Consider the following 27654-nt stretch of genomic DNA (forward strand, 5'->3'; position numbering starts at 1 on the left):
TACCTTTTTATACTTATAATAAAAATGACTTTCATTTTGTGTGAAACCTGCAATAATGTAAGGAATTTTACTAAAGCAAGACAAAATGCTATTATTCTAGTACTCGTGGGCAATAATGTACACAGAAAAAAGTTACTTTGGTCTGAAAGTCAAAAAAATAAATGAGTTAATTTTGCACAAAAAGAAGTATACTTTTTATCTAAATATGAGGGGAATATGACGTCTTATGTCTGATGTTGATGTTTAATACAGCTGTTTAATGGGTTATCTCTCAACATAGCAAGCTTTGAGGTTTCTTGTTTCCAGTCTATGTCAACTTCTGATGTACAAAATCGAGTTTACAAAAATCTTGTTAGAAAAGATGAGATTTGTTGCTGATATGATTCTCGTTTTGCACCTAGGAAACAGTGAAGGACAATTCTCTTCTTTTTATGCCAAACGTCCTGAAAGTATACCTGGAGAACGGACAAACTAAATCATTTAAATTTGACAGCACAACATCCATTAAGGTAGGTGCTGGGAAGAATCTGCTTTTCCTTTAGAAATGTTGTTACGTAACCTTATGTAATGTCAGTTTAAAGTTAAATGTTATTCACAGTTGCACTGCACATGATGAAGCGCAACCATGCATCCATGTGGCAGACTGACAAACTCATGTCTGAACTAAAAACATTATCCTTGAACAAAAAAATTTGCAACATTTACAGTTATCTTCTTTATCTTGTAGTGAAGTTGCGTGTTTTATTGTTAGTTTGAAAATGTCTTTATGAAGGGTTATGTAAAACTTGATTTATGTTTATGGCATTGAGCCGGGATGCTGCCGCTGCTGCTGAGTGTGGATTAACTTTGACATTGTCTGTGTGAAAGGATGTCATCTTGACCCTGCAAGAAAAGCTATCCATTAAGAGCATTGAGCATTTCTCTCTGATGCTGGAGCAGAGGTCTGAGGGATCTGCCAGCAAACTCATGCTTCTGCATGAGCAGGAGATGCTAACTCAGGTCAGAGTGCTCTCTTGGATGCTACAAAACACTAAACACACATCTCCAAACTCATTCTGCAAAGTTAATCTAGTCTTTTTTTTTTGTAAATTTAATTTCCGAAATGTGATTACTCATCATAGAGATTAGCTTTTATAGGCACATATATTTTTATATGGACATAAATTTTTAAGGCGTAGCCAGTAGAAAACTTGGCAAACTCTTGGATGAAGCTAAAGGAAGTACTTTTTTTGTGATCTAAGTGCATTTGAACTAAACAAAATGTGAAGAAATATGACTCACCCATGTGTCTGGCTTTTGCTTCAGGTGACGCAGAGACCTGGGTCCCACAAGATGAAGTGCTTTTTTCGCATCACCTTTGTCCCAAAGGACCCCGTGGACCTGCTGAGGAGAGATGCAGTAGCATTTGAGTATCTCTACGTTCAGGTGAATAAACACATAATATAGTGTTTGCAGCTATAAGTGACTTACAGAGCATTACCTCCTCTTTTTTTTTTATCTTTTGGGACATTAAGAGCTGCAATGACGTGGTCCTGGAGAGATTTGGGTCTGAGCTGAAATACGACATGGCCCTCCGCCTGGCTGCTCTGCAGATGTACATTCTAACCATCAATACCAAGCAGACCCAGAAGGTTTCCCTGAAGTACATCGAGTAAGTGGATTGGGTTTCATGGTCAAACTGTGTGTCTCCTCACACTGATGCCAGCAGTAGATATTGCTGAGTCATGTTAAATGGAGAAGCACCTCAGCCGTGTTTGTGTTTGCTTCAACAAAAAGATATTTTATTCTAATTACGGGTGTAATAATTAATTTATTAATGAATTAATCAATTTCTACTCCTACAATCCAACCAGATAGATCTGTTTGAGGCAAGTTGTTAATCTAATTGATTTATACCATAAGAAATGTATTTTTTTAAATGAATCAAATTGATTATATTGATATTGGAGAATCCCATTTGGATTGAGACGTGGTTGGTTTATTTTACTATAACGTATGACGACCAAGTGCATCACAGTGGAAAACACACATGTGATGATCAGGTCATCATTCCAGTCCAATGTGTGGAAACACTTTGAATTTAGCAAAGACATGTGACCATACAGTGTGCTAGAATGTTCTAAGAATTTGTATCATTTAGGTGTGGAAAAACAACAATAGGCTCTACTTTATGAAACTAAAATGTGAATGGATTTGCCTTTAATTGTTGTTTACTTGTTTGTTTGTACACATATTTAATTTACACTTGATTACCTTGCGAGGAAGATAATCTAGAAAAACTTCACCTACACTGTTTAGTATCCATATTTATCTCTATGTCACACTAGCGGAATTTGTGGCTAAAGATGTCCTGGATCGATTTTAGGTCAGTGAATTGGATCGTTCGTAATATCAACTATTAACCGTATCGACAACCAAAAATTATGATATGAATGATTACAACCTTGACTCTGAATAATGAAAGCATCAATTTTAGTTTAAGTAAATTGGTTGCTGGTCAGATTCATAAAGAGCATTGTTTATTATTTGTGCCCCTGCAGGAAAGAGTGGGGTTTGGCTTTGTTTCTGCCTCCTGCTGTGCTGTCTAGCATGAAAGAGAAAAATATCAAAAAGGCACTTACCCACATTCTCAAAACCAACCAAAATCTTGTCCCACCTGGTAAAAAGGTAAATATCTAATGTTTTATGTTACTTTCTGTGTATGAATTAGATTTACTCAAAGCATTTTCAAGTAATCCATCTAACTTGTCAACAATCAAATGCCTCACTTTTTATAATGTAATGTTATTTTTAAGATTTAGGTGTATTTATTTGTTTTTACAATGAGGGTCATCATCTAAAATGTCTTTTACTTGTGCATTTCCTTTGCATTTTATACTTAAGGACTCACGTCTACCACCTAGTGGAAAACCAAATTAGTGTTAATGACTGCATTCAAAGACAGTCTAGTGCAGTGCAACCTAAGGCTCTGGAGCCACATGCAGCTTCTTTAACCCTGTGTTGTGGCTCTTTAGTTGAAATAAAAAATGAAATGATTTTAATTTCATAAAGAAATGCTTTTTGTGTGTCTATGTGTGAATGAGGTAAATCAAGTTTGACTCATCCAGCTGTTTCATTTCAGTTAAGCCATCTTAAAGTGTATATGTATATTTATGTATGTATACATTTAAATTTGTACTTATGTTTATATTCTTCATTCTGAAAACAAAAATATTAATTTATTTTTATCATAATAGTGACAACATATATTTAAAGCAGTGCCGTACTTCTCTAAAGGGGTGAGACTTAGTGGCTCCTACTGGGTTGTGGTCAGTGAGAATTTGACCAAAGTGGCTCTTAAATTTGTAGGTTGCAGCCTCCTGGTCTAGTGCTTTTGTTGTTATATTTTGGTAATTTTATAATATTAATTCTACCTCACTTGTCCTTCTGCCTCCCAGCTGACTGCCTTGCAGGCAAAGGTCCATTACCTGAAGTATCTCAGTGACTTGAGGCTTTATGGAGGACGTGTCTTTAAATCCACACTAGTTGTGAGTAAAGCCGTTGAATGTGTGTAAAAACCATGCTGCACAGTCCCACGAACTCACTTGCATTTTCTTGTTCCCCTTCACAGCAAGGCGAAAAGCACACAGAAGTGACTTTGCTGGTGGGGCCCAAATATGGCATCAGTCATGTTATAAACACTAAAACAAACTTGGTGGCACTTCTTGCTGATTTCAGCCATGTCAACCGGATTGAAATGTATACAGAAGATGACAGCAGGGTTAGAGTGGAACTGCACGTTCTGGATGTTAAGGTTAGTGGACTTTTTTCACCATGACCATCTAAAAATATATATATATATATATATATATATATATATATATATATATATATATATATATATATATATATATATATATATATATATATATATATATATATATATATATATATAATAAACAAGATGTTTTTCCCCTTGTTATAAGTGAAAAAAAATCCAGCTATATATCTCTTCAGGGGTCGCCACTGCAAATCAGCTTTTACTGATTCGCACAGGTGTTTTGGCGGAGATGTTTTCGCCAAATCCCCTTCTTGACACAACCCTGTATTTTATCTGGGCTGGGGGCCGGCACAGGGGGACCCAGACTTCAACCCCCTTGTGGCTGCATAGTTAGGCATTAGCGGAAAGGGTCTTGCCCAAGGACCCACACTGGATGAAACTCTTTGGGCCCCCTGGGAATCAAACCCTTATTTCCCATTTATTGTTAAAAAAAGAATGTATATATACAGTATTTATATATATATATCAATTTACTCAACAAGATTTATTGTCTTAAAGCAAGTTGTTACATCTTACTAAAGAGTCACTGATACATTAGTTTAGTCTTTTATTGAGTGTAAACAGATGTTTAAACTGGATACCAGACACAAATAATTGTCACATGATGATTTGTATCTTTTACAGCCCATAACTCTTCTAATGGAGACTGTTGATGCAATGAATCTGGCCTGTTTAACAGCCGGCTACTACAGGTTACTGGTGGACTCTCGGCGCTCAATCTTCAATGTGGCCAAAAATACAAACAGTAAGGAAACAACTTTTTTTATTCTTCAAACTGTCACATAATGACTAAGCGGAAAGTTCTCTGTCTAATTTTAATGCTTCCTCTTTTTTTCTGCAGGCCATGCAGCAAAAGTGAAGCAAAACTATCAGGCCATTGAGTGTACGTACAGCGTGCCCCATAAAGGGTGTGAAGACAGAAACAATCAGAGGTTCAGCCAAGATTATTCCGACCAGGAATGTGAATACCTCGACCACAGCAGGTGTGAAGGCCAACCCATGTACATAACGGAGATCCACCACCCCCAGCACTCTGTTCACTCGATGGAGAGGGCACAATGCTGCGGTGTGCCCTGCTCCCAAACTTATCTCAACATCCCCAGACCTAAACCGCAGGAATCTTCCAGGAATGCAAAGGTCTCTTTCATATTTGGGGATCCTCCCTTGGACAGTGTGAATCCCCAAAATTTGGGTTACCAGAGACTGATGGATGAAGGCCCAGAGCTTGCAGACAATCACAGCCCGATGTACAGGCGCCTCGAGGAGGACTATAAGATGATGGATGCTATAGAGGAAGGGTATCAGTACTCCACCAAAATTTTTGGTCCTACTGAGTGCATTGAGGAGCCACTGCTGCATGATATTTGCTATGCAGAGACGACAGATGATGCAGAGGATGACGATGACGTAAGCTGTGAGGAAGACATGGTAGTGAGTGACATTGACAAGCCGACATTGCTCTCGCTCTCAGGTTCCAGCGACGACATTATCGACTTGACCTCACTACCCCCACCTCCGGAAGCCAACGACGACGAGGACAACGACGTGCTTCTGCACTCCCTTAACATGGCCATTGCTGCTCCGCCTCCCGGTTTTAGGGACAGCTCTGATGAAGATGAGCAGCAGGGAGCCCGAGCTCAAGCCAAGGAGGGCTGCAACGATATCCCAGTGTCTCTAATAGATTCAGTGCCCACCCATGGAGCAGAGGCCCCCGGGCAGCCTCTGGACAATGCAGTGGTGTCAACCTTGCAGGCACTAGAGGCCCTCGCTGCTTCGGAGGAGCAGAGTCCAGCGCAGTCAGAGAGCAGCAGAGGTTCTTCTTATACTATTGTAACATTCATCCACTAACATTTCACAATCCCCTGGCATTCATTTCAACTTTTATTTTTGTTGTTTGTTTTGTTTTTTTCAATAAAGCTCATGTTATTCCATGTTTCAGTTTGTGAGTTTTGGTTATTTCATTTAAACATTTGTGTTCTTTTTTGTTTGTCATGTAGTTTTCACTCTCATTACATGTTTACTACTTGAAACGATGCGGCTGATAAGATAAAACAGTATTTTCTGTCCTACATTCTTTAATAATTTGGCTGTACTTTGCCAGTTCTTCCAAGTTTGATGGTTGCTTTCCTACCTCTTTGATTCTTATTTGAGAGCAAAACATTTCCAGTTACCATAATTGTGCTGTTTAACTGACGGGAGAGCTATAACCTGAGAAACCCTTCACAAGAATGTGAGAAAAAATGATCAATATGCCTGAATGATATGATTTTACATCCAGTTGAGTGTCGAGGCACCCTGTCCTCAATGCAGAGGCTTCCTGCAAGTCTCACAGAGGGAGAAATCAGTCCGCATGATTATTTTTTATTTGTGAATGCTCTCGTTTTGCTTCACTTCAGATGTCAGAGTCAGAGTGACATGTTGACATTCAAATGCAACTTTTTTTTGTAATGCTCAGTAACTGAGGTTCTTTTTCCATGTGACCAATAATCATCTAAAGTACCATAAAGGGTTTGATTACACACCACGGACCCTGGATTTCCGGAGGACATTAGCAGTTGTGATCACAGGAACATCAAGCTGCTGAGTTGCGGTTTTGTCCAAATGGCAGCTGCCTCTTTTTTTTTTCCTCACACACACTTCTTCGTTCTATTTCCTTCTTCACTGTACAGGAAAGAATTAGACAAGAGGAAATTTTAAACGACTGCTTTTCCGTTAAATGCAGTCGAATAGAAAAATGACTTTGATTGATTGTAGGTCTAAAAACTCTCAGTGAAAACTGAAGACAATTATCTGCCTGAAATATCATCACAAAACAGTGCTGTTTTCGTCAGACAAAACAGCTCATCTTTGTGTGTCATTCAGCTTTTCCCTCCTGTTAATTTCCCATCATCGTCACCAACTATAAGTGACTTACTCTTTGATTTTCTTGCTTTGGCTTAAAAATGTTAACGAGGTGTTTGTCTTTCTGTGGTACACAGGTGTAGAAATATCACGTGCATTTAGTCCAGATTCGTCAGATTCTGGCAATGAGACAAACTCCTCTGAGATGACGGAGAGCTCCGAGCTGGCATCTGCTCAGAGGCATTCAGAGAACCACCTGAGAATCCATGTTGCAGAGGGATACCATGCCTGTGAGGAAAAGACAACCGGGAGCACGGCAGATGACCATCGTCAGGAGGAGACTAAATCCTCTGCTGTCGGCTCCTCGCAGATATTTCCCTCTGATGGCGGTGAGATGGAGCCAGAAACGATGGAAATAAAGTCTGTCAGTGAGTTCCTCACTAAGATGCACATGGGCTCAGTAACGAGCAGGCAGAAAGGAAAACAAAGGGAGACAGAGAGCAGAATCCAAGGAGATGTGTGCAGTTCCTCAGATAAATCTCTCAAGTCTTCTCAAGATTCAGTTAAAGAGGAACCCCCTCACCTTGTAGGGAGGTACAACACCTTTACGGTGAGGGATTCTTTCTATGTGAACCAGCTTGATCTGGGACGAATTCACTGTAAGGACAGACAGCAAAAATGGCAGCAGAGAGCACCAGGAAACAAAATGGCAGAGAATCTTGCTCCAGAATGTGTGAATGACTCACAGGCTTCCCACGCAAACAGACTCACGGCAAAGGGAGAGAAACAAGACTTAGATGAAAGAAGTCAACAGTTAAATGCCCATTTCCTCAGCACAACCAAAAGGCCCATCCCTGCAGAGACTGATGCCACTTTACAGGATAATGAGCAGAAGCAGATAAAGCATTCGCAGGCAGAGCAAGATCCAACACGGTTGTATGAATACCATGTAAACAAGCGCATGTCATCTATCCAAGGTGAGGGAGTTCATGTTCTCCAAAGCTCGCAGTGCTCTTCTATAGATGCTGGGTGCAGCACTGGCAGCAGCAGTAGTGTCACCCCTATGGATTCCCCACTTTGCACAACAGACAACTTGCATGTACTCTCAGAGTCCTCCCTTAAGGGACTGAATTACATCGCTGCTGATGAAAAGGCGTACGGTCCCGCCATGCAGGGTAAATCTGGGCACCAAATGGACCCCACTTTGCTGCGGAAGATCCATGCAGCCACAAGTGCTGAGCCTGGGCATAGCAGCACAAGAGACAGCAGTCACAGAGTGCCCAAGATAAAAGAAACCACAGGTAAGACTAAACAGGACGGTGTTTGGGTTCATATTTTTGCATTAAGTGTGAATGTGAAGATATTGTCCAAATCTCCTAGGAAAAAAACTTTTTTTAAAGTATTAAAAATGTATACGATTCCCAAATGCAGTCACTGGGAATAAATTACCTTTTTTGGATATCCAACTGCTAACAGTGTGCATATATAAAGAAAATAAGCTCAATATGTTTTTATTTAAATCATTGTGGATCAGGAGAGGAGGAATAAATATCATTTGAAAAGAGTTAATTTGGGAAGTAGAAAATACGCTAAAAACCATGTCCAAGACAACGACGCAGTTTTTTTGTTTTTTGTGGGGGGAATAATCATATTAAAAAACTATTGGGAACGCTTTAAAAATAGATCAAAAAATTATCTGAGTGCATCTCCAAGTGTTTGTAACTAGGCCTGTGTTCTGTTCTTCTTAACCCTTGTGCTATCCTAGGCATTTTAACATTGGGAGTTGGGTCATCTAGACCCACTAGACATTGTGTTGAACCTTTTTTCTTCAATGATTTGTGATCTTCACTGGTGTCCATGGATTACATGAAATCTTTCCACCTCTATCCACCTTTGTCATGGTAGGAATAACACGTCAATGTAAGGGTGGGGTCATCTAAGATAGCACAAGGGTTAAGAAAATCAGCTTTTCTTTAAAACTGTTTCAAATTTAGCACAATTACTTTCAAATCTGAATTCTATAAAGGCTCTGACAGTAAACCTTCCTTTAGCATGATATTCTGTCACCACGTTTCCCTGTAGGAAGGGGTTTTGTGCCAGGTGGCCATTTTTGTGATGGCAAAGAGAACTTTCTTCCACTTGATTGTGAAGAGGGCTGCAACGTCTTTAATTATCCTTTGTAGAGTTCAAGAAACAGTACAGTTTGCACATCTGATTTTAATGTTTTCTGGATAAAACAAGTGAAATTAAGTGTGTTACTCTAGATATCCTAGTTGGGGTCTGATTTGCAAATAATGGGTCCATAGTCCACAACCGGTAGACCACTTTACTTTACAAAGAGAGCAGAAACATGGTTTGTATCTCCAGCAGTTAAACGGTTGCAGTTGGTTATAGTTGGACTTCACCAAGGATTCATTTTGATGAAGATTCCGTTCAAAACGTTTAAGGACCAAATTTTGTAGCACACCAAAGTGGCAGAGGGATTACTGGTTTGAAAGCCTAAGAATACCGTCGCTACCTTTACCATTGGTGTGGTCTCTTCATCAAGGCATGGTCTACAGCTCAAGCAACAGTGGTTTGCAATTAAGATTTTAGTGACCAGGGTGGAAAATACCTTTAGGTCTAATGATTAGGGTTGCCTGAAAAAAGTTGCAGTGCCCTCTTTGGGTTTGACAGAAATTTCTCTAAAGAGTGGAGCAGTTTTTTAGCATGTTGTTTGCCTTCTGGGAAAGAATTCAAATGAAATTGGATCACAGATCAGTGCAGCTGCTCAGTAATTCAAATACTGTATTGGTACATTGTGGTAAAAGAGAGCTGAGCAAAAGGCAAGCCTCTTGATGACAGATTTACCTGTCACCATCATCCGCTGCCTACACCCACAGCTGAGGGCTATGGGTGAAAGCAGCGAATAAAAGAAGCATCTGAAATAAGCTGCCTCTGCAGGACAGCTGAACTATCCTAAAGAGACAAGACTTGAATCTTAGTGATTCAATAAAAACTGGGACTAAAGTCAGTACTCCAGAACTTCAAGATAAGAAAGGTGAGGTGGTTTGGACATCTGATGAGAATGCCACCACCTGGACGGCTTCTGACGAGGTGTTATCAGAGGCAGGTGGACTATCCAGAACTTTTACTCTTTCTGGAGTAGCATTGCTTCAAAACAGTACCTTGAAGTGAAAGTAAAAAAAAAAAATCATCCAAATTATGGCTATAACAAAACTATAAATCCATCTGGGGCAAAACTTCTCAAACAGTAACAGTTTGACTGAATGCCTGTGTCATTTTCTGGGACATAGTTTCTGAAGAGCTGTAGTAGTTCACTAGAAACTGTCCTTTGAGTTGTGGGCAGGAACATTGGGGCAAGCAACCCCACCCCTCCTCCCCTCGGCTTTGCTTAAAGCTCAGAGCTTGTGGCCCACCCAGCGTTATTTCTATGTTACAAATAAGCTCTTTTTCAAACAACATTTATTCGTCTGCTCCTGACTTACAGCAACTTGAAAAGAGAAATACTCAGAAATAAAACTTTAAGCCTAATTATTTTAATATGTTCTCCACCATCCAAAAAATGCCACAAAACATGTTTTTTTAAAAAACACATCATAATCATACTTAACCTATAAGATCAGGGATGAATAAAACATTAAATGATCAAAAACATCAGATTTCTGTAAATAAGGATGTGTACTTTTGTTTTATTTCTCTGTTTAATTTTCTGACCTTCATAAAACTGTGGAGTTTCTGGCATTACTGTTTCTCCATGTATAATCAAAAGGTGTACGTTTTGCTAATGTTATCAAAATGCTTAACGGTTCTCTTCATTCTCCTACTACCCCTAGTGTAGCTTGCACACAGCTGAAGAAGGCTGGGAAAGAGTCATCTTTAGCCATCTGTAACAAGACCAGTACCAGCACCACAAACATGTCACCTTTCTCATTACAACGTAGCACAGAAGCCTGCGGGCTAACACTGGTCAGTCCTGAGTCCGACCCTCACGCCCTGGCTTCCCACTCAAGCGGATCTTCAGACGACCCGACGACAGGTAACCTCAGGAAGCCACACAAGGTGCGTATGGTCAGGAGGAGCTGGAGCACCCTCATGCCAGGTTCCCGGAGTTTAGAAGCACTGATAGAGAAGACCAAAGCCACACTTACGGGGAAGAATGAGGATCTGAATTTGCAGTCACAAGATCTTCAGAAAATGCAACGGGTATTTTCAGCCAAAACCCTACCCAAGAGTGTGTCCCAGGGTTCAGTTGCCTCTGATTCACCTGGTGGGTCAACAGGAGCCTCAGTGTTGCTACAGGAGACAACAGCGCACAGGCTGGATGTGGGAACGTGGAAGTGCCGAGGGCCATTCAGTCACTGCTTCCTCAGGAGAAAGCCAAACACTCAAGGTGGCCATAAAGACAGAGATATGCCTTCACATGCTCCGGTCTTTGAAAGCTCAGTTTCAGTCAGGGGAAAGGAAAATCCTGACTGTAAATCTGAAAAGAGCAACATGACCGTGCATATGGATAACATGAGCCTTGAAGAAAGGCTAGCTCATATACACTCCATGAAGGGAAAAACCTATAGTCTTCATACAGGGTTTGCAATTGCACGAAAGGATGCCTTAGAGATGATGGGGGTGTTTCACTACAGTGAGAACAAAAAATCCACATGTGATGTTCCAGAGGCGGCTGACACAGAAACATGTTCCCAACTGCTTTTTGCACAGGCCAAAGTACTGAGTGGAGCTTGCAGTAGAATGGCCACAGAGTACAGCAGCCCGGAGGAGCTGCTACTCACACTGACGCACAGCTTCCACTCACTCTGCTGCTTAATGCAAGCTTGCATGTCACTCATGGAAAGCCTAAACACTGAAAGCGAAAGGCAAGAGGTGGTAGCCAAAGTGGACGAGGTCATCGTGAACTACGCGTGTCTGTTAAAAGCAGCCGAGGTGGCTGCAGCAGGTTCCCCCAGTGACCAAACTGTGAATGCATTGACACATTACTCTGCTACCATGTCTGTCGTTGTAAACACACTGTCTCACTCACTTGAAACATTGCTCAACAGCAAACTGTTATTTTGATTTCAAAGCCATACATTTGAAACATGGGTTTAACGACCAATGTGAACTGCTGTGAAGACAAAAAAACCTTGCCTTGTGAATACAGTATTTTATTATGTAAAGGAAATATAAAAAAATATATATGAATTGAAGTTTTGATAGATTATATAAAGGCCTCTATCAAAATCACCTCTTGGATAAATTATCAAATACCAACAATTATTTTATCATTCATTCGTTATTTAGAAAGCTTATAAGAGCCTTGTTTATAAATTGTAAAAATTATACATATATATATATATACATACTGTATATATACGGTATATATATATATAACTTCACAGTGCTACGTTGTATATATATATATATATATATGATGTTGGCCAAATATATATGCTATATGAAGCTCTAGACAAATAATTTTCACAAGTTGTTATTAAAATATGGCAATGCATAAATTTCTTTTTTTCATTTTCTAAGTCACTTAATTTAATGAAAACTTTCCACATGAATACTGAATACTTTACTGTTATTTTTGTCACCACCAATAAAGATTTAAATAAAATCCCAAAAATGTTACAGAAAGGATTTTTGTCAGCTTCTGTTTTTTTTCTCTTTAAAATCTTCCATTACCATAGCAACACCACACTTTTAGCGAAGTTATGAGTGGCACATGTAAACCAGTTATTCAGCCATTTCCCAAATAATATTGAATTTCAACCTTAGTGCTTTTCATTGTGTTGACACAAGATGCATTGAATGAGAACAGTGTTACTCTCTCTGTGATAACTAAAAAGAACAACTGTGCAGGTAAGAAGGGAAGGCTGTTGACACACACCTGTCAAGGTTATTCACAGAACTAAATTCTAATTTTTCTGACCGAAAAGGCTAATAAGCTGATAGCTGACAGGCACAACTTTGTGAGAAAATAACTAAATACAAATTAATTTGTTGTCTTTTTCATTAGCACATGATAAAAAGGCATTTGTGTTTTACAGATACACAAAAATAGGCAAACATATAAAGAAGTGTGTGGAAAACTAAGTAAACCATAGAACAACTACTGCAGTAATAGTCTTGGGACCAGATTTACATTAAAAATGTTCATATTTTTTGTTTGACAAATTGATTTATTTCTGTAGCCGTGTTTTGTGCTTCAGTCTTGCTGCACTTCCTAAAATTGCGTCCGTTCATTCAACGGCAAAACCATAAAAAGCAAAACCACAGAAGAGAAGGAGCTTTCCCTTAGAAGCTCTTCCAAAACAGCCACACCTTTGCACTATTTCTCTAAGTTTACATTGAAGACAAACCTTTAAAATGCTAAATTTGTCACATGGACATTTGAGGCTCCTTTGGGAGCACAGTCACAGTCAGGCCTCAGATTGTGCAAATGTCTATTTCTAAATATGACTATAGTCATATTTAGAATTTAAATGGCTTATAATCAATTTTTGTGGTGAATAACTCATCTCAAAATAAAAAATTAAAAAAGACAGTGGTCCATAAAGTCTCAGCAAATGGGCTTTTTACTCATAACTGTTTCTATGATTCCCGTAGGGATTCCAGAGCTTTAGTTTTAACACAAAGGGCAAAGAATTAGTGTCTATTGTAAGCATGACTATGCTGTGTCATATTTAATTACATGATAATGTTTTTTTTTGGATTCAATAAAGTTTCTCACACGTTATAGAAGGGACCAGATGAAGGCTTTTTATAAACTTACCATGAAAACTAATTGGAAAACCAAAAGCAGAAACCTAACGAAAATGTAACATCCAATACTTTTTAAAGATAAGATGGGTTTTATCTTTATTTGTAGCTAGCCTAAACGTAAAACGTGAAACGTGGATATTTCCTGATGGGCTGCTTGTGCTATCTAGTGTGCAGAGAGAGGGGAAAAAGAGACAGAATAAGACAAATTTATTCTACAGTCAGAAATGTGTGGACATATCTCCTCAAAGTGAGAGAAATCTCCACCTGTGAGAAAAGTTTTGCAGACATGAAGTTTGAAGGAGAGGCTGTGAAACCTCAAACCTCAAAGTCTTAGGGCTTCATCACATCTCCTGACATGACAGTCATAGTCAGGAGCATAAAAAACAGGAGCTACCTGACAGCTGTTTCTGAAATGTGGCTTTATTTCTGAGAGATTATTTCAAAACACTATATCATACAATCAGCCACCTCTTACGTGTATTATTTTTTGATTTGCAGATCAAATGTTTTGCGGTGCATTGTCTAGGGAGCAAGTTAAAAAAATTAAAGGATTTTGAACTTAACTTATATTTGTCATTTATTCAATTGGCAGAGGTGTTACAACTGACACTTTCCCATTTCAGAGAGGAGGGACTGGTTTCAATTTCAACCTGAGGCTTAAATTGATTATTAGCTGTCAAAATATCAGAAATTATAACATCTTTGGCATTATAAAAGAATCGGATGAGTGCTGCATTTACAACTGGAACAGTTTCCAGTCATGACTTGTAAACCGTCCACACAGGTCGTGTGTCAGAACATGTTTATTTGTTGTAGTTGCAGACATGTCTGCTGTGCAAAGGAATGTTACTATGGCCAGAAGGGGTGCTGCGATTAATCTACTTAATTGTTTAATCGATTTATGTGTTTAAGATCCAATCAGATGGGTCTGTCTGAGGCAAGATTTTAATCAAATCGAATCGGCCTATTCCATTCAAAAGTTTCAAAGGGAAATACATTTTTTCTATCGATATTGGAAAACACCATTTAGATTGAGATATGGTAGGTTTATTTGACTGCAATGACTAAGTGCATCACAGTGGACAACACACATGTGATGCACCAAAAGATTAACAAACTATCGTTACAGGCCAATGTGTGGAAACACTTTGAAAAGACATGTGACCATATAGTGTGGTAGAATGTTCTAATTTGTACCATTTTGATGTCACACTGGTTGAAGTTTTGGCTAAATATGTCATGATTCGATTTTAGGTCAGGGAATCGAATCGTTCCAGGTGAACCGATATAGACTAAAAATGATATCAGCAACCAAAAATTATGATATGATATGATATTAAATTGTTTTTTAAATTAATTGTTACACCCCTAAAACAAAGGAAATGTGGTCAAGTGGAAACAGAAATAAATAGGCTTCTTTATTGTCAAATGTCTTTAGGAAAAGACAGCTGTTCATCGATCTACAAAGGTTAATTTGGATTTATAAGAACATTTGTTTTTATATTTGTATTCTCTTTATTGAGACATATTTATTCAAACAAGCAAATACATCCAACTAAAAACAAATAGTTTTATTAGTCAATAAAGCAAGTCAAAACACACAAAAATAAATGTATAAATAGATACATTTGTATCTAGAAACCACAAACAGTTGAATGCAAATGGAAGTCAAATCTCACAACCAAAGAACAGCCACAAGTTACATAAAAAAAAAGATTTCTCCCTTGCAAACCTCATTCCCACAAGGTTTTACTTTCCCCAGCAGCTTAAAGAGAAATGAAACTCAGTGTTTATTGGTAGTCTGAAAAGAATAACATGCCAGAATGAAATGTTCTGCTTTACTCTAGATCAGTATTTCCTGTATGAGGCTAAAGGAAAACATAAAATATCATTCTTAGGCCACCAATCAACCCGTACAGATTTAACAAAAGATAGAAGCTTTGCATATATGTGTTAAGACACTAAGAGGAAGTGATTCTGTATAATTATACACACACAGAGCTAAGACAGCCATCTGTTACTTTCATGTCATCATCTAAGAACTGATTGTCAGCGTTACACCTCTTTATTACTATGTTCAACCTGGCAACAGAAGCAGGATCTCTCTCCACATTCCTTATAACAACAGAATGCCCGTCCATCTGGTGAGTAAAAGACACATTAATATGTACATTTAGGAAAACCATGGAATATCTAAGTTAGCTGAAAATATTTAGCAATGATGCCTATTTGTTGTGGATCTTGTGCCTTTTGATCGTCAGCTTTTTTTAATGCACACATCTCTTGTATCTGTCTGTGCAGATGTTTTTGGCATTCCTGGGTCTGTGGTGTTGTGACATTTTATGGACAACAGGCCTTTCTTACCCAAAAGCTCTGCCGTGCGATGTCAGTGAGGCCAACAATGGCTCGGGGCTCAAGGTGGATTGCACGGAGAGAAACCTTAAGGAAATCCCCCCTGGCATCCCCAGGGACACCACCAACCTGACTCTCACCATCAACCACATTCCGACGTTGAACTCCACCTCTTTTTACAACCTGGACAACTTAACCGAGATTGATATGAGGTGCAATTGTGTGCCCATCAAAATCGGCCCCAAGGACCGCATGTGCATCAAAAGTTTGATGATTGAGGAGAACACCTTCACGGCACTGAAGAAACTGCGAGCGTTGTATTTGGATGGAAACCAGCTCAACAGTATCCCGAAAGGCTTACCCTCAAACCTGATTCTTCTGAGCTTGGAAGTGAATCACATTTTCTACATTTCCAAGGCAAACCTTTCTGAACTAAGAAACATTCAGGTGCTCTACCTTGGTCAAAACTGCTACTACCGTAATCCCTGCAACGCTTCCTATGATATTGAAGATGGTGCCTTTCAACAGTTTACCAATTTAACTTTATTGTCTCTGAAGTCAAACAACTTGTCTTTCATCCCACATAACCTGCCCAAAAGATTGAAGGAGCTTTACCTGTACAACAACAACATTCAAGAAGTCACTGATGAAGATTTTAAGAACTTAACTAACCTTGAGATCCTTGACATTAGTGGAAACTGTCCTCGCTGTTACAATGCGCCTTTCCCTTGCACCCCGTGCCCAAATAATGCAGAGCTTCACATTAGCAAGACAGCTTTTGGGAAGCTGACAAAGCTAAAGATTCTACGTCTGCACAGTAACTCCCTGACACATGTAGCATCGGAATGGTTTGCCACAACAAAAGATCTCAGAGTTCTTGATTTGTCATCCAACTTTTTAGCTAGAGCAATTGCATTCACTGACTTCCCACGGTTCCTGGGGAAACTGGAAGAGCTCGACCTGTCATTTAACTATGAGCTCCAGCGGTATCCTAAAATGCTGAGGCTGAGCTGCAGTTTTTCCAAGCTTGAGTCACTTAAAATCCTCAGACTGAAGGGCTATGTGTTTCAGCAGCTAAAGCCAGAGAGTATTGCTCCTTTGAAACATCTACCTAACCTGGAAGTTGTAGATCTTGGTACAAACTTTATTAAAATGGCAAACCTTAGCATTCTGATGGAACTAAAAAGTTTTAAAATAATCAGTCTATCTGACAACAAAATATCTTCTCCATCTGACAATCAAGATGATATTGTCTTCCCTGATGGAGAACCCTTGCTCTGGTCTCCAATGCCAAGTAGTGATCAGTACCGCAACAAAGAAGTGCGAGAGATACATTACTTCAGATACGACGAATATGCGCGCAGCTGCAAGTACAAAGATAAAGAACTAGGAGTTGTCACATCTTTTGTTAAAGAAGAGTGCAGTAAATTTGGTAAAACCTTAGATGTGAGCAGGAACAACATTTTCTTCCTGCATTCGAGGTTTTTGAATCTCAAGGATCTGAAATGTCTGAATCTTTCTGAGAATGCAATGAGCCAAAGCCTGAATGGATCAGAATTTACTCATCTAAAAAACCTACAGTACCTTGACTTCTCATCCAATCGCCTGGACCTTCTCTACTCTACTGCATTTCAAGAGCTTGAAAATCTGGTCATCTTGGACATTAGTAATAACAACCATTATTTTGAGTCGGAGGGCGTGACTCACATGCTTAACTTCACAAAGAATTTGACAAAACTCAAGACCCTGCTCATGAACCACAATAAAATCTCTACATCCACCAACACAGAGATGGAGAGCAAATCCCTGGAGAGGTTAGAGTTCAGGGATAATCGCTTAGATATGCTGTGGAGAGATGGAGACACTAGGTATGTTAATTATTTTAAAAACCTACTTAACCTGACTGTCCTCGATATCTCTCACAATAATCTCAATTTTATTCCACGTCAAGTCTTTGGTGGCATGCCTGACAAGCTATCTGAGCTCTACATCAGAGGAAACAAACTGAAATCCTTTGCATGGGGAGAATTACAGCTTCTGCGCTCTTTAAAGGTCTTAGACCTCAGTGAAAACCATCTAACTACTGTCCCACGCGTGCTGTCAAACTGTACCACATCACTTGAGAAATTTATACTACATAAAAACCAGATTGTAAGACTTACACCCCATTTTCTCATGGATGCCTTCAATTTAAAGTATCTGGATCTTAGTTTTAACCACATCCAGTACATTGAACAATCCAGCTTTCCAGATGATGTTGTTTCACAGATGGACATGCTGCTCCTTCACAAAAACAGATTTATGTGCACCTGCAACGCCACTTGGTTTGTGAAATGGCTCAATACCACCAACGTGACCATCCCTCAACTTGGCACCGACGTCACCTGTGTGGCTCCTGGTGTTCAAAGAGGTCATCCGGTGATCTCCGTGGACTTACTGGCTTGTCAACATCCCTTCCTGTCCATCATCCTCTACATCCTCATGACGTCTGTTGTCCTCAGCTTTTTGACGCTGTCCATCTCCAGCCATCTCTTCATGTGGGACGTCTGGTACATTTACCACTTCTGCAGGGCTAAGCTAAAAGGATACCGCCGGCTGCACTCTCATGGTGCTATCTATGATGCATTTGTGATTTATGACAAAGAAGACCCAGCAGTGTCTGAGTGGGTGATGAAGGAGATGTGCACTCAGCTGGAGCAGGGTGGAGACCGTGGCTTGACTCTGTGTCTGGAGGAAAGAGACTGGATCCCTGGATGCCCCTTGATTGATAACCTCTCCCAAAGCATCCACAAGAGCAAGAGGACTGTTTTTATTCTCACCAGAAAATACATCAAAGGGGGGAACTTCAGGACGGCCTTCTACATGGCCCACCAAAGACTAATGGATGAAAAAAACGATGTTATCGTATTGATTTTCCTGGAAAAAGTATCTTGCAACTCAAAGTATCTGCAATTACGAAAGCGGCTATATAGGCGCTCTGTCCTCGAGTGGCCAGCAAACCCTCAGGCACAGCAGTTATTCTGGTTTAGCCTAAGGAGTGTTTTAGCCACTGAAAGCCACAAACAATACAACAATCTCTTCAAAGAAACACTGTGAAAAAAGAACAATATAATGGCATTGTTCTCTGTGTCACTGTAGATAACAGCATGTTTAATCCCTTGTACGGATTAAAATATCAGAACTTGGAGAACTGATGCAGAAGTCTGTCTTTTTGGCTAATTCCCTCTTTGCCTCAATTACTAGAAAATGATTTGCACCCTTTGTTAGACCTCCCATATGATCTTAATGTTGCTGCTTATCAGCTGCCAGCAAAAACTCCAAACATGCCGGAAAAAAAAGGAAATGAAACAGAAGTAAACAGCACTTCTGCAAATTACAAACAGCTTCTCTGCCACAGAGTTTTGTACAAACATGCTAGTTTCGGATTGCAGTCCTGCCATGGGGACTTTTGCTCTGTAGCATGGGGCTGCAAAGAACAAGGAAGCTAAGCAAGATTAGTTTGACCACGATTGCCTTAGATGTACATAAAGGCAGCTTTCACTATGTTCTTTCTTTGCACGTTTCCAGTACTTGTAAGTGCCTAAGAATCAACCGGTTAGGAACTGTCTTCAAATCTTACTAAGGACTCACATATTCCATGCACAATGGTAAGTTTTGTTAACACAATACTATTGCGCACAAAAGGAAAACCCATGTAATCCAGTTCTCTGTTTAATGTTTGTGAATGAAAGTGAATTGGTATCTTCTTATTTACATGTTTTCCTTTAATATGTTCATTTAAGTACAGTTTGTGCTTTTGGTTTTCTGTTTTGATGTTTTTTGGAACCTTTAAAGAATGATTTGTTGTTTGAATTCAAATACAACGTGTTCAATCTGATTCCTGATGTTAATAAATGTTGTCACATTCCTTGTTGAAGTTTGTAAGGATTTGCTTTTGACAGTTATTTGTGGTGTCAGTTTGATTGAACTAGATTAAGCTGTAAAATAAGTATCTAACAAATGTCTTATTACAAATTTAGCTTCTTCCTGCAAATTTTCAATATCTTCGCAGCAAAGCACAACACGCTAATTCGACTACAGGAAGACAAGTAATTTCCGATAATTGAGCTAAATGAACTATATCGCAGTTTAAAACAAAACATGGCATTAAAAACACATTTTCAGTGTTTTGACAATGCACAGTCTTTGACAATATTTTGCTATATTTAACAGTAAATATTAAAAGAAAGAACTAAACATGTACAGTTTTGAAGCATTGTTACAAAAAATAAACATAGATAATCCCAATGGACTAAAAAAAACTAGGCATGTTGCAGTTTTCTTTATTTAGTTTATAATACTTTCTGTTCCTATGATACTTTTATGATTCAAAGTATTTTCAAATTTTATTTTTATGTATGTAAGATATTTTATAAACCTGGGACATAATGAAAACAGATTTCCTATGACAGAGCTGTCTGTGGCTCCTTTTGTTGCACGCTACTGGCACCTGCTGGTTAAGTGGGGAACAACATTTTCTGATATTTTAAAAATACGATTGATGTTCACATTTTACAAAAAAGGGGGATGGGTGCATTTTTTAAATAATTTTGAAGGAGCATACAGACAACCCTGGCACTTTATTTTACTAGAAGTGCCTGTCTACATGAAGTTTCTGACTCAGAAAAAGAAAAGGGAAGTCCCCAGAATAAATCCAAAAGATTGACTGCAGAAGCAATGACTTCAACACAAGTGTCTGATTTCCTTATTTGTCTGCAGACCCTCAGGTCTTGGAGTCACCTGTTTCTCCTGTTTCTGTTCTGCCATCATGAAGTCCATCACGCTGCGTGCAAGCCAAGGTGGATGTCGGCACAGTTCCCCTGCGATGTCACTGCCTATAATACCACAAAAGTCAAATTTGACTGCAGAGGCCGCCTTCTGACGGAAGTGCCAAGAGGAATAACGCATAATGTGACTGATCTTGACTTATCAGAAAACTTTATTAAGGCAATTAAGGGGAATGAATTTTCCAACATGTCAAATCTGACTTGGCTGAAGCTTAGTTGGGCAAACAAGAACAAGAATATGACGATTGGTGAAGATTCTTTCAAAAACCTCACAAAGCTTAAGGAGCTGCAGCTAACAGGTATTTATCTGAAAGAAATACCAGCAAATCTCCCTGTTAGTTTGGAAACCCTGGAGCTGGACCACAACAAGATCTTGCTGCTGGATAGGAGGAGGCTTGCTAACTTAAAAAATCTCACGCAGCTGTTCTTGTCTCAAAACTGCTACATGTGGGACCCGTGTGGACGTTCGGTTGAAATCGAAGATGACACTTTTGCTGACTTGACCTCACTGCAAACTCTGGATTTATCTTTCAACAACTTAACCCAAGTTCCCAAAGGATTGCCAGAGTCATTGAAAAACCTGTCTGTTGCTTCTAATTATATACAGCAAATCCATAAAAATGATTTCCAAAACCTGACCAACTTGAAGGAACTTGAGCTACAGGGAAATTGCCCAAGGTGCCAGAACGCTCCATATCCCTGTGTCACTTGCATTAACATTTCTCTCACCATCCACCCTGATGCATTTCAAAATTTAGTAAATCTTGTAACTCTCAATCTAGGAGGAAACTCGTTAAAGTACCTAAAACCTTCCTGGTTTGAAAAGCTCCACAAACTTAGAGAGCTGTTTCTTTCTTTTAATTTTTTAGTAAACGCAATCACCCAGGAGGCAGCCTTCCTCCGATACCTCCCCAGCCTTGTAAGAGTCGACTTGTCTTTCAACTATGCCTTGAAGAGTTATCCAAGGACTCTGAATCTTTCTGAAGAGTTTTCAAACCTCACATCATTAAGAACTTTGCACCTGGAGGGCTTGGTCTTTCAGAACATTGAACAGAGCACTCTGAAATCTCTGTATGGGCTTAAAAACTTGTCTGCGCTGAATTTGGGGACCAATTTTATCATTCACTCTGATTCCACTGTGTTTAGCAAATTCCAAAACCTGAAAATGATATACCTCGCAGAAAACCGACTTTATCCCGTTCCGGTGACACGCACGCCAACCCCAAGAAATGGATACAACCAGAGGTCCCCGCTTTCCTTCAAACCGCTCACGCAACATTCACAACCTACAGGTTATGAGATAACACATGCTTTTATCAAAAAGCAGTGTTTTGACTCCGGAAAAGTTCTTGTCCTCAGCTCTAATAACCTGTTCTTTATTTCTCCAAAGCAGTTTGAAGGATATGGAGATATCGCATGTCTCAACCTCTCAGGAAATGGATTTTCAGCAGCTCTTAATGGAACAGAGTTCTCCTCACTGCCTAATCTGACATATTTAGACCTGTCCTACAATAAGATTGATCTGGCATATGACAACTCCTTCAAAGAGTTAAAAAAACTAAAAGTGCTCGACCTCAGTTACAATCCACACTATTTTAAAGCATTCGGACTTACGCATAATCTGAATTTCTTAAAGAATCTTCCTGACCTACAGGTGCTGAACATGAGTCATAACTCCATTCACACTTTAACAACTAAGCAGCTGCACAGCGAATCGTTGACAGAACTTCAGTTTGCATATAATTCCCTTGGCGTTCTCTGGAAAGAAAAAGACGGTTCGTACACAAAACTTTTCACTAATCTTCACAATTTAACTGTTTTAGAAATATCGCACAACAGAATTAGTAAGATCCCCGACAATGTCTATGAATCTCTGCCTCGTAACCTCACCAAACTCAGCATTCATCATAACTTGCTGACAGATTTTTCTTGGGACAAACTGAAGTTTTTCCATCAACTTCAGATCTTAGATCTGAGCTTCAATTCTTTGTCCTACATTGCAGGAATCAATTCAAGCATCACGCAGTCTTTGACTTTACTAGATCTGAGTCACAACCACATTTTCCACCTGAAAGATGGATTGTTCAATGGTCCAAAAAGTCTCCAGACTCTGAGTCTGAGCTTTAACAAACTGACTTTGGTTAACAGCTCGAGCTTCGGAGATGAGAACAACATCAGGACTTTGTTCTTGCACAAGAATCCGCTCCAATGTATTTGTGATTCGTTAGATTTCATTTTATGGATCGAAAGCAGTCCCATCAAGATCCCGAGGTTGACAACTGCAGTGACCTGTGACACGCCAGAAAACCAAAAGGGAAAACCACTAGTTTACTTTGACATTAGGCAGTGTGTAAATGACGATCTAGCACTGAAGCTGTACATCGTCACAACATCTATAATTGTTGTTTTTATGCTTTTGGTAACAGCATTTCCTTTATTCTACTGGGACTTTTCGTACATCACACACTATTTGAAAGCTAAACTGATGGGATACAAGTCCCTGAACTTCCCAGACAATGCTTATGATGTCTTTGTGACATATGACACTAAAGACTCACACGTATCTGAATGGGTGATGAGCAACCTGCGGGTTAAACTGGAAGAAGACGGAGAAAAGCATCTTCCTATGTGTCTGGAGGAGAGAGATTGGCCCCCAGGAGTCCCGCTGGTAGACAACCTCATGCAGAGCATCCGATACAGCCGCAAGACCCTGTTTGTTTTAACAGAGGGTTATGTTAAGACAGGAATCTTCAAGATGGCAATGTATCTAGCACACCAGAGACTGCTGGATGAAAATGTCGATGTGATTGTGCTGCTCATGCTAGAGCCCGTCCTGCAGCACTCTCATTTCCTGCGCCTGAGGAAGAGGCTCTGTGGGAAAAGTGTTGTGGAATGGCCACGGACAGCAGCTGCAGAGCCCTGGTTCTGGCAAAACCTCAAAACTGTCATTAGAAAAGATAATCAAGGGATGTACAACAAAACATATTCCAAATACTTTACCAATGAATAAAGCAGAGGATAATTGTTTGTTTTTTTTTGTTCAATAAAATGGGTTGTTTTTCCACTGTGAGCTGTTCTTCAATGTTTGTAGTTAAAATAAATTTGATAACTCATGTGCAAAAATTAATTAATAAATATATATATGTGTGTATAGAAATATATATATATATATATATATATTTATGAATGGTTTACCTTTTTTCTTTTTGACACATGTTGAGACTGCAATGTTTGGAATGGTCCTGCTGGGTTTGAATAAAACTACAAATTGCATTTGACCTTATGGTATTTATTTTTATGTGAACGTATATAATTATTTAACATATGAAAAGAAAAAAAATTATACCAAGTTCTTCTGTTTTTTGTTGAAAGTTGAGATGCAAAATGTTTGCAAGTGAACTAACAGTGTCCTCCCACAAGATGGCGCATATGGCAAAGCCTGGAACTAGTTTCGTGTTAGTCGAGCCACTGCGTGTCAGAGCCACTGCGTGTCAATTTAAATAAACTCACTCCATACATCCACATTATGCTAAATATTAAAGTTTAAAATACAATGACAACCGCTTCCTCAAAAGTATAGGGCAGAATTAAAGCTTCGTTTTATTTTTTCTGTAAACCAGAAGGAAGCGGAAAAATGACCTTTCAGTTTTTCGGTTCCGGATGTGACGTCACGAATTTATTAGCATACAGAATGGTATTTACTGAGCGATGGAGCGCCAGTTCAGTACTCTGCTCTTGTAGGAAAGGGTTGTGTGGTCCCGTCGTCTCTCTGAGCAAACTCCTGGTAGGTGGATGGGTTGACTTGTTTCATTTAAGCTCTTAGGTAGTTTGTGAAATGGTGATTGTTAAATTTGTGACAGATTAATTTACTTTGTTTTTCCCCAATAAAAATAAAATGTGACATGTTACATGCTTGGATTTAGTATTGCAAGAAGAAATTGGAGGTTTAGCTTTATTTTTATTTTTTTTTAAATCTTGTAATGTGAACTGATGGGATTTATTTTATGAATTGCATTAAAATGTACTGCGTTCTGTTTTCTTAGATTCTCTGGAAACATGGCTGACAAACCCGACATCACTGAGGTGAGCCGGTTTGACAAAACCAAGCTGAAGAAAACTGAGACGCAAGAGAAAAACACACTGCCCTCCAAAGAAAGTAAGCTGCCCTCTTGAAATCTGCACAAACGCTCCCCTTTTCTTTGTAAAACTGCTTCTCATTCTAATGTTTGCTCTCCTTGCAGCCATTGAACAGGAGAAGGCAGTGTCTACTTCATGAAGATCAAACCTCCCAGTCACTCTTCAGCCACAGGATAGATCCATTCCCACTTTCAGCATTGAAACACTCAACTATAATGGCTCTACATCCATCATCTCCAGCTTCACTCCATGGTCCTCTGGCTTCATGTGGACATTGGAGCTTGGGTCACCTGTCGCTCGGGCCTCGTTTTCAGTGTGGCATTAAGAACCTGGCACAATGTGATCCTCTTCTAAAACCTCTGGCTGCCTTTGAATGCTCACTAAGGTGTCTATGTAAATTTGGAATTCACACTTGGATATTAAAAATGAAATGGAATTAACTGTCTTGCAGTTTTGGTTTTATTTCCCTTCCAGTTCTATATAGATAAAAGTTGAGCTTTTAATGGGCTTTTTCTTTAAAATGGTTTGTTACTAGAAGAGAAAACTGTGCTGCATGTAACCAATTGCATTTGCTTATTCAGGCTTGCATAAAGGATTGTCTTAAAAATGACAATTTAGTTCAGGTGTGCTTTTTAACTTTGGGTTATTCTAACATCTCATCCTTCCAATGTTGGACCTCTGGCAAAATCACTGACCAGTTGACAGCTTGTCCTGTGAAACATGCACTCTTTGGTAGCTGTTCTGTGACTTTTATTTTTTTTTTATAAAGACTTTGTGGGGGCATTGGTACAACAAAATGCTTCCCACTACTGCACAGGATGGTGGAGCAGCCATGTTTAGATCTGTGACATGACCTCTTTGTCACCATCGGCTGAGTAGCTGTATTTTAGTGATTCTGTGTGTGCCTCATCAACTGTACCTGATAGTACTCTTCTATTCTCACTCCACACACTAAAACTCAATGAAGGCTGAAGTCAAGTTGAGAGAATAGTTGCTAGAAAACATGAAGCTAACTGTCAGAATTGTGAACAATTCCAATGGCTGAAATGACAATAGTCCCTGATTGTGGTGTGGTCAGCATAAGACACAGCGACATTGTTTAGGGTGGCTGTGGTTCAGGCAACGAAGAAAAGACCTCTTGCACTGCATGAAGCCAAGGCATGAGAAAACTGACACCAGGCTCATGTTCACTCAGAATGACCAATGAACATTTCTTGGAGCATCACTTTTTAATTCTTGTCTCTTTTTCAATTCTTAAACCATGTTTTCTGTCTTTTAGTCTAGTAAAGAATCAGCTCTGGCTCTTTTTAAGTCGGGGGCAGTTAAGCGATTTCTAGAAAAGTAAATATGTGCAATATTCCAGAGGTTTCCTCGTCTCTTTCTCTTTTCCTATTTTCTGTGAATTAGCTGGTGGTTTAGAAATTACCTGAATTTTTTCTGAAGAGAAAAATTTTGTTTTGCCTGTTTCTTATATTCAGACCTGACAAGAGATGAGGTCTGCAAACCAAAAATGTTTAACCATCGCTAAAACTTGCCATAAAACATTGGAATTTCCTCCCTTTGTCATTAAGAGAGATAAACTCTGCCGAGTGTTTCAAAGGACAGATGAAGAAGTTTTTGTTCAGAAGAGCTCTTCCTTATTTTTATCTGTCCTTACTGTGACTATTTCAGTTAATCCGCTGAATGTAAACATTATTTATAACTTTTTCTGCATTTTCTTGGATTATGTCCTTCATTTTAATTTTGTGAAGGGTTTTGTGATTTTGTCTGATAAAGGTGCCATATACTAACTTACCTAATTTCAGCTGACAAGAAATTATTTAAAAAGTTAATTCCTCATTGAAGAAGTTCATTCTATGTTTCACAGCAGAGGTCAAATGAACACTAAACAGTTTCATACTTTAAAAACTATAAAATATTTTGAAGTATAACATTCTTTTATCAATTTTTATACTTAGAGCCATGTGATTTGTAGCACTGCTGTTGTCCTTTATTTTACTTCTACACTCAAAAAGAAAATTTTAAGACTTTTGTTTTTTACTCCCAACCTTAAAAACAAAAGATTAAAAAAAAATGTAACACAAGTCTGCATTAGTGAGCGCTTGTCTTTTGTCAAGATACTCCAACACAAAATGTACAGGCCTCAGAGAACCAGACAGTATCTGATGTGATCACCTTTTACCTCATGCAATGCAACACAATCTTTGCAGTTGTCTAATTTAAGTTCATACTCAGGTTCTTAAAGTGCGCAAAATAGACAAAAGAGGTTCATAATTCTACTTCTCAAAGTGCGCACAAAAGTCCTCTGTTTTCCTTTTCATACCCACAGGAATAAGCTGTCACTGTGCAAAACAGGCACAAAAGCTGAGGGTGTGACCTAGCTGAACTGCAGCGACACAGCACTGCTGTTGTTGCTGCAGGGCAGTCACTTGAGTCTTTAGGCACAAACGTTTAACCTGTTTTTCTACACAAAGAGTTGTGGGGGTAAAAAATGAAAAACAAAGACGGTAGAATTCACATTATTTCATGAGATAGCATCCATTAATTTATTGATATTAGCTTGTTTTTTCTACTTTGGTGAAAATTAGAGTATCTATCTTTAAGGTTTATAGTACCTCACATTGTTTTTGTTGCTTTACTCCTTTTACAATATAGGCTGCACCCTTGCTGGATTCCCTAGGGCACGGCTAGCCAACCCTGGTCCTCAAGAGCCTGATTTCCAGCTCTCCTTGACCATCTTTCTGCTGATTGGCTGACTCTAGTGATTCCACTTCCTGATTGACTGAACACACCTGGTTTAGGTAGTCAGCATCAAGAAGTCCAGAGAGAGCTGGAAACCAGGCAGGGTTGAGGCTTTTGGGGACCAGGGTTGACCAACCCTGCCCTAGGGAATGCATTTGACATGAACTAAATGAA

At 39.2% G+C, this 27654-nt stretch overlaps 3 protein-coding genes across 8 annotated transcripts in view; all 3 read left to right on the top strand.

Moving 5' to 3' along the window:
* Window positions 1–12299, top strand: part of frmpd4 (FERM and PDZ domain containing 4) — a 41850-nt gene extending 29551 nt beyond the window's left edge. For 4 of the 6 annotated variants that reach the window (XM_078940240.1, XM_078940239.1, XM_023950966.2 and 1 more), the window contains 11 exons: window positions 402–509; window positions 868–999; window positions 1306–1425; window positions 1515–1651; window positions 2541–2667; window positions 3438–3527; window positions 3611–3793; window positions 4445–4565; window positions 4662–5633; window positions 6799–7962; window positions 10503–12299. In XM_078940240.1, coding sequence (XP_078796366.1) covers window positions 402–509; window positions 868–999; window positions 1306–1425; window positions 1515–1651; window positions 2541–2667; window positions 3438–3527; window positions 3611–3793; window positions 4445–4565; window positions 4662–5633; window positions 6799–7962; window positions 10503–11731 — 4383 coding nt within the window. In that variant the 3' untranslated portion in view covers window positions 11732–12299. Of the gene's footprint in view, window positions 1–401; window positions 510–867; window positions 1000–1305; window positions 1426–1514; window positions 1652–2540; window positions 2668–3437; window positions 3528–3610; window positions 3794–4444; window positions 4566–4661; window positions 5634–6798; window positions 7963–10497 lie in introns of all 6 variants that reach the window. The other 2 variants (XM_078940241.1, XM_078940242.1) reach the window with 1 other exon arrangement.
* A 3125-nt stretch (window positions 12300–15424) lies between these two features.
* tlr7 (toll-like receptor 7) lies at window positions 15425–19107 on the top strand. Its single transcript, XM_011489852.4, has 2 exons — window positions 15425–15567; window positions 15725–19107. The coding sequence occupies exons 1-2, from the start codon at window positions 15553–15555 to the stop codon at window positions 18869–18871; spliced, it is 3162 nt and encodes a 1053-aa protein (XP_011488154.1). The 5' UTR covers window positions 15425–15552; the 3' UTR covers window positions 18872–19107.
* A 174-nt stretch (window positions 19108–19281) lies between these two features.
* On the top strand, window positions 19282–25171 carry tlr8a (toll-like receptor 8a). The gene is made up of 4 exons (XM_004081953.4): window positions 19282–19422; window positions 20534–23607; window positions 24645–24757; window positions 24843–25171. Exons 1-4 carry the CDS (start codon window positions 19420–19422, stop codon window positions 24875–24877), a joined length of 3225 nt encoding a protein of 1074 aa, XP_004082001.3. The 5' UTR covers window positions 19282–19419; the 3' UTR covers window positions 24878–25171.
* The last annotated feature ends 2483 nt before the right edge of the window (window positions 25172–27654 follow it).

The sequence above is a fragment of the Oryzias latipes genome, chromosome 21 (assembly GCF_053564925.1).
Source record: "Oryzias latipes strain Hd-rR chromosome 21, Olatipes_Hd-rR_3.1".
NCBI classification, from domain to species: Eukaryota; Metazoa; Chordata; class Actinopteri; order Beloniformes; family Adrianichthyidae; genus Oryzias; species Oryzias latipes.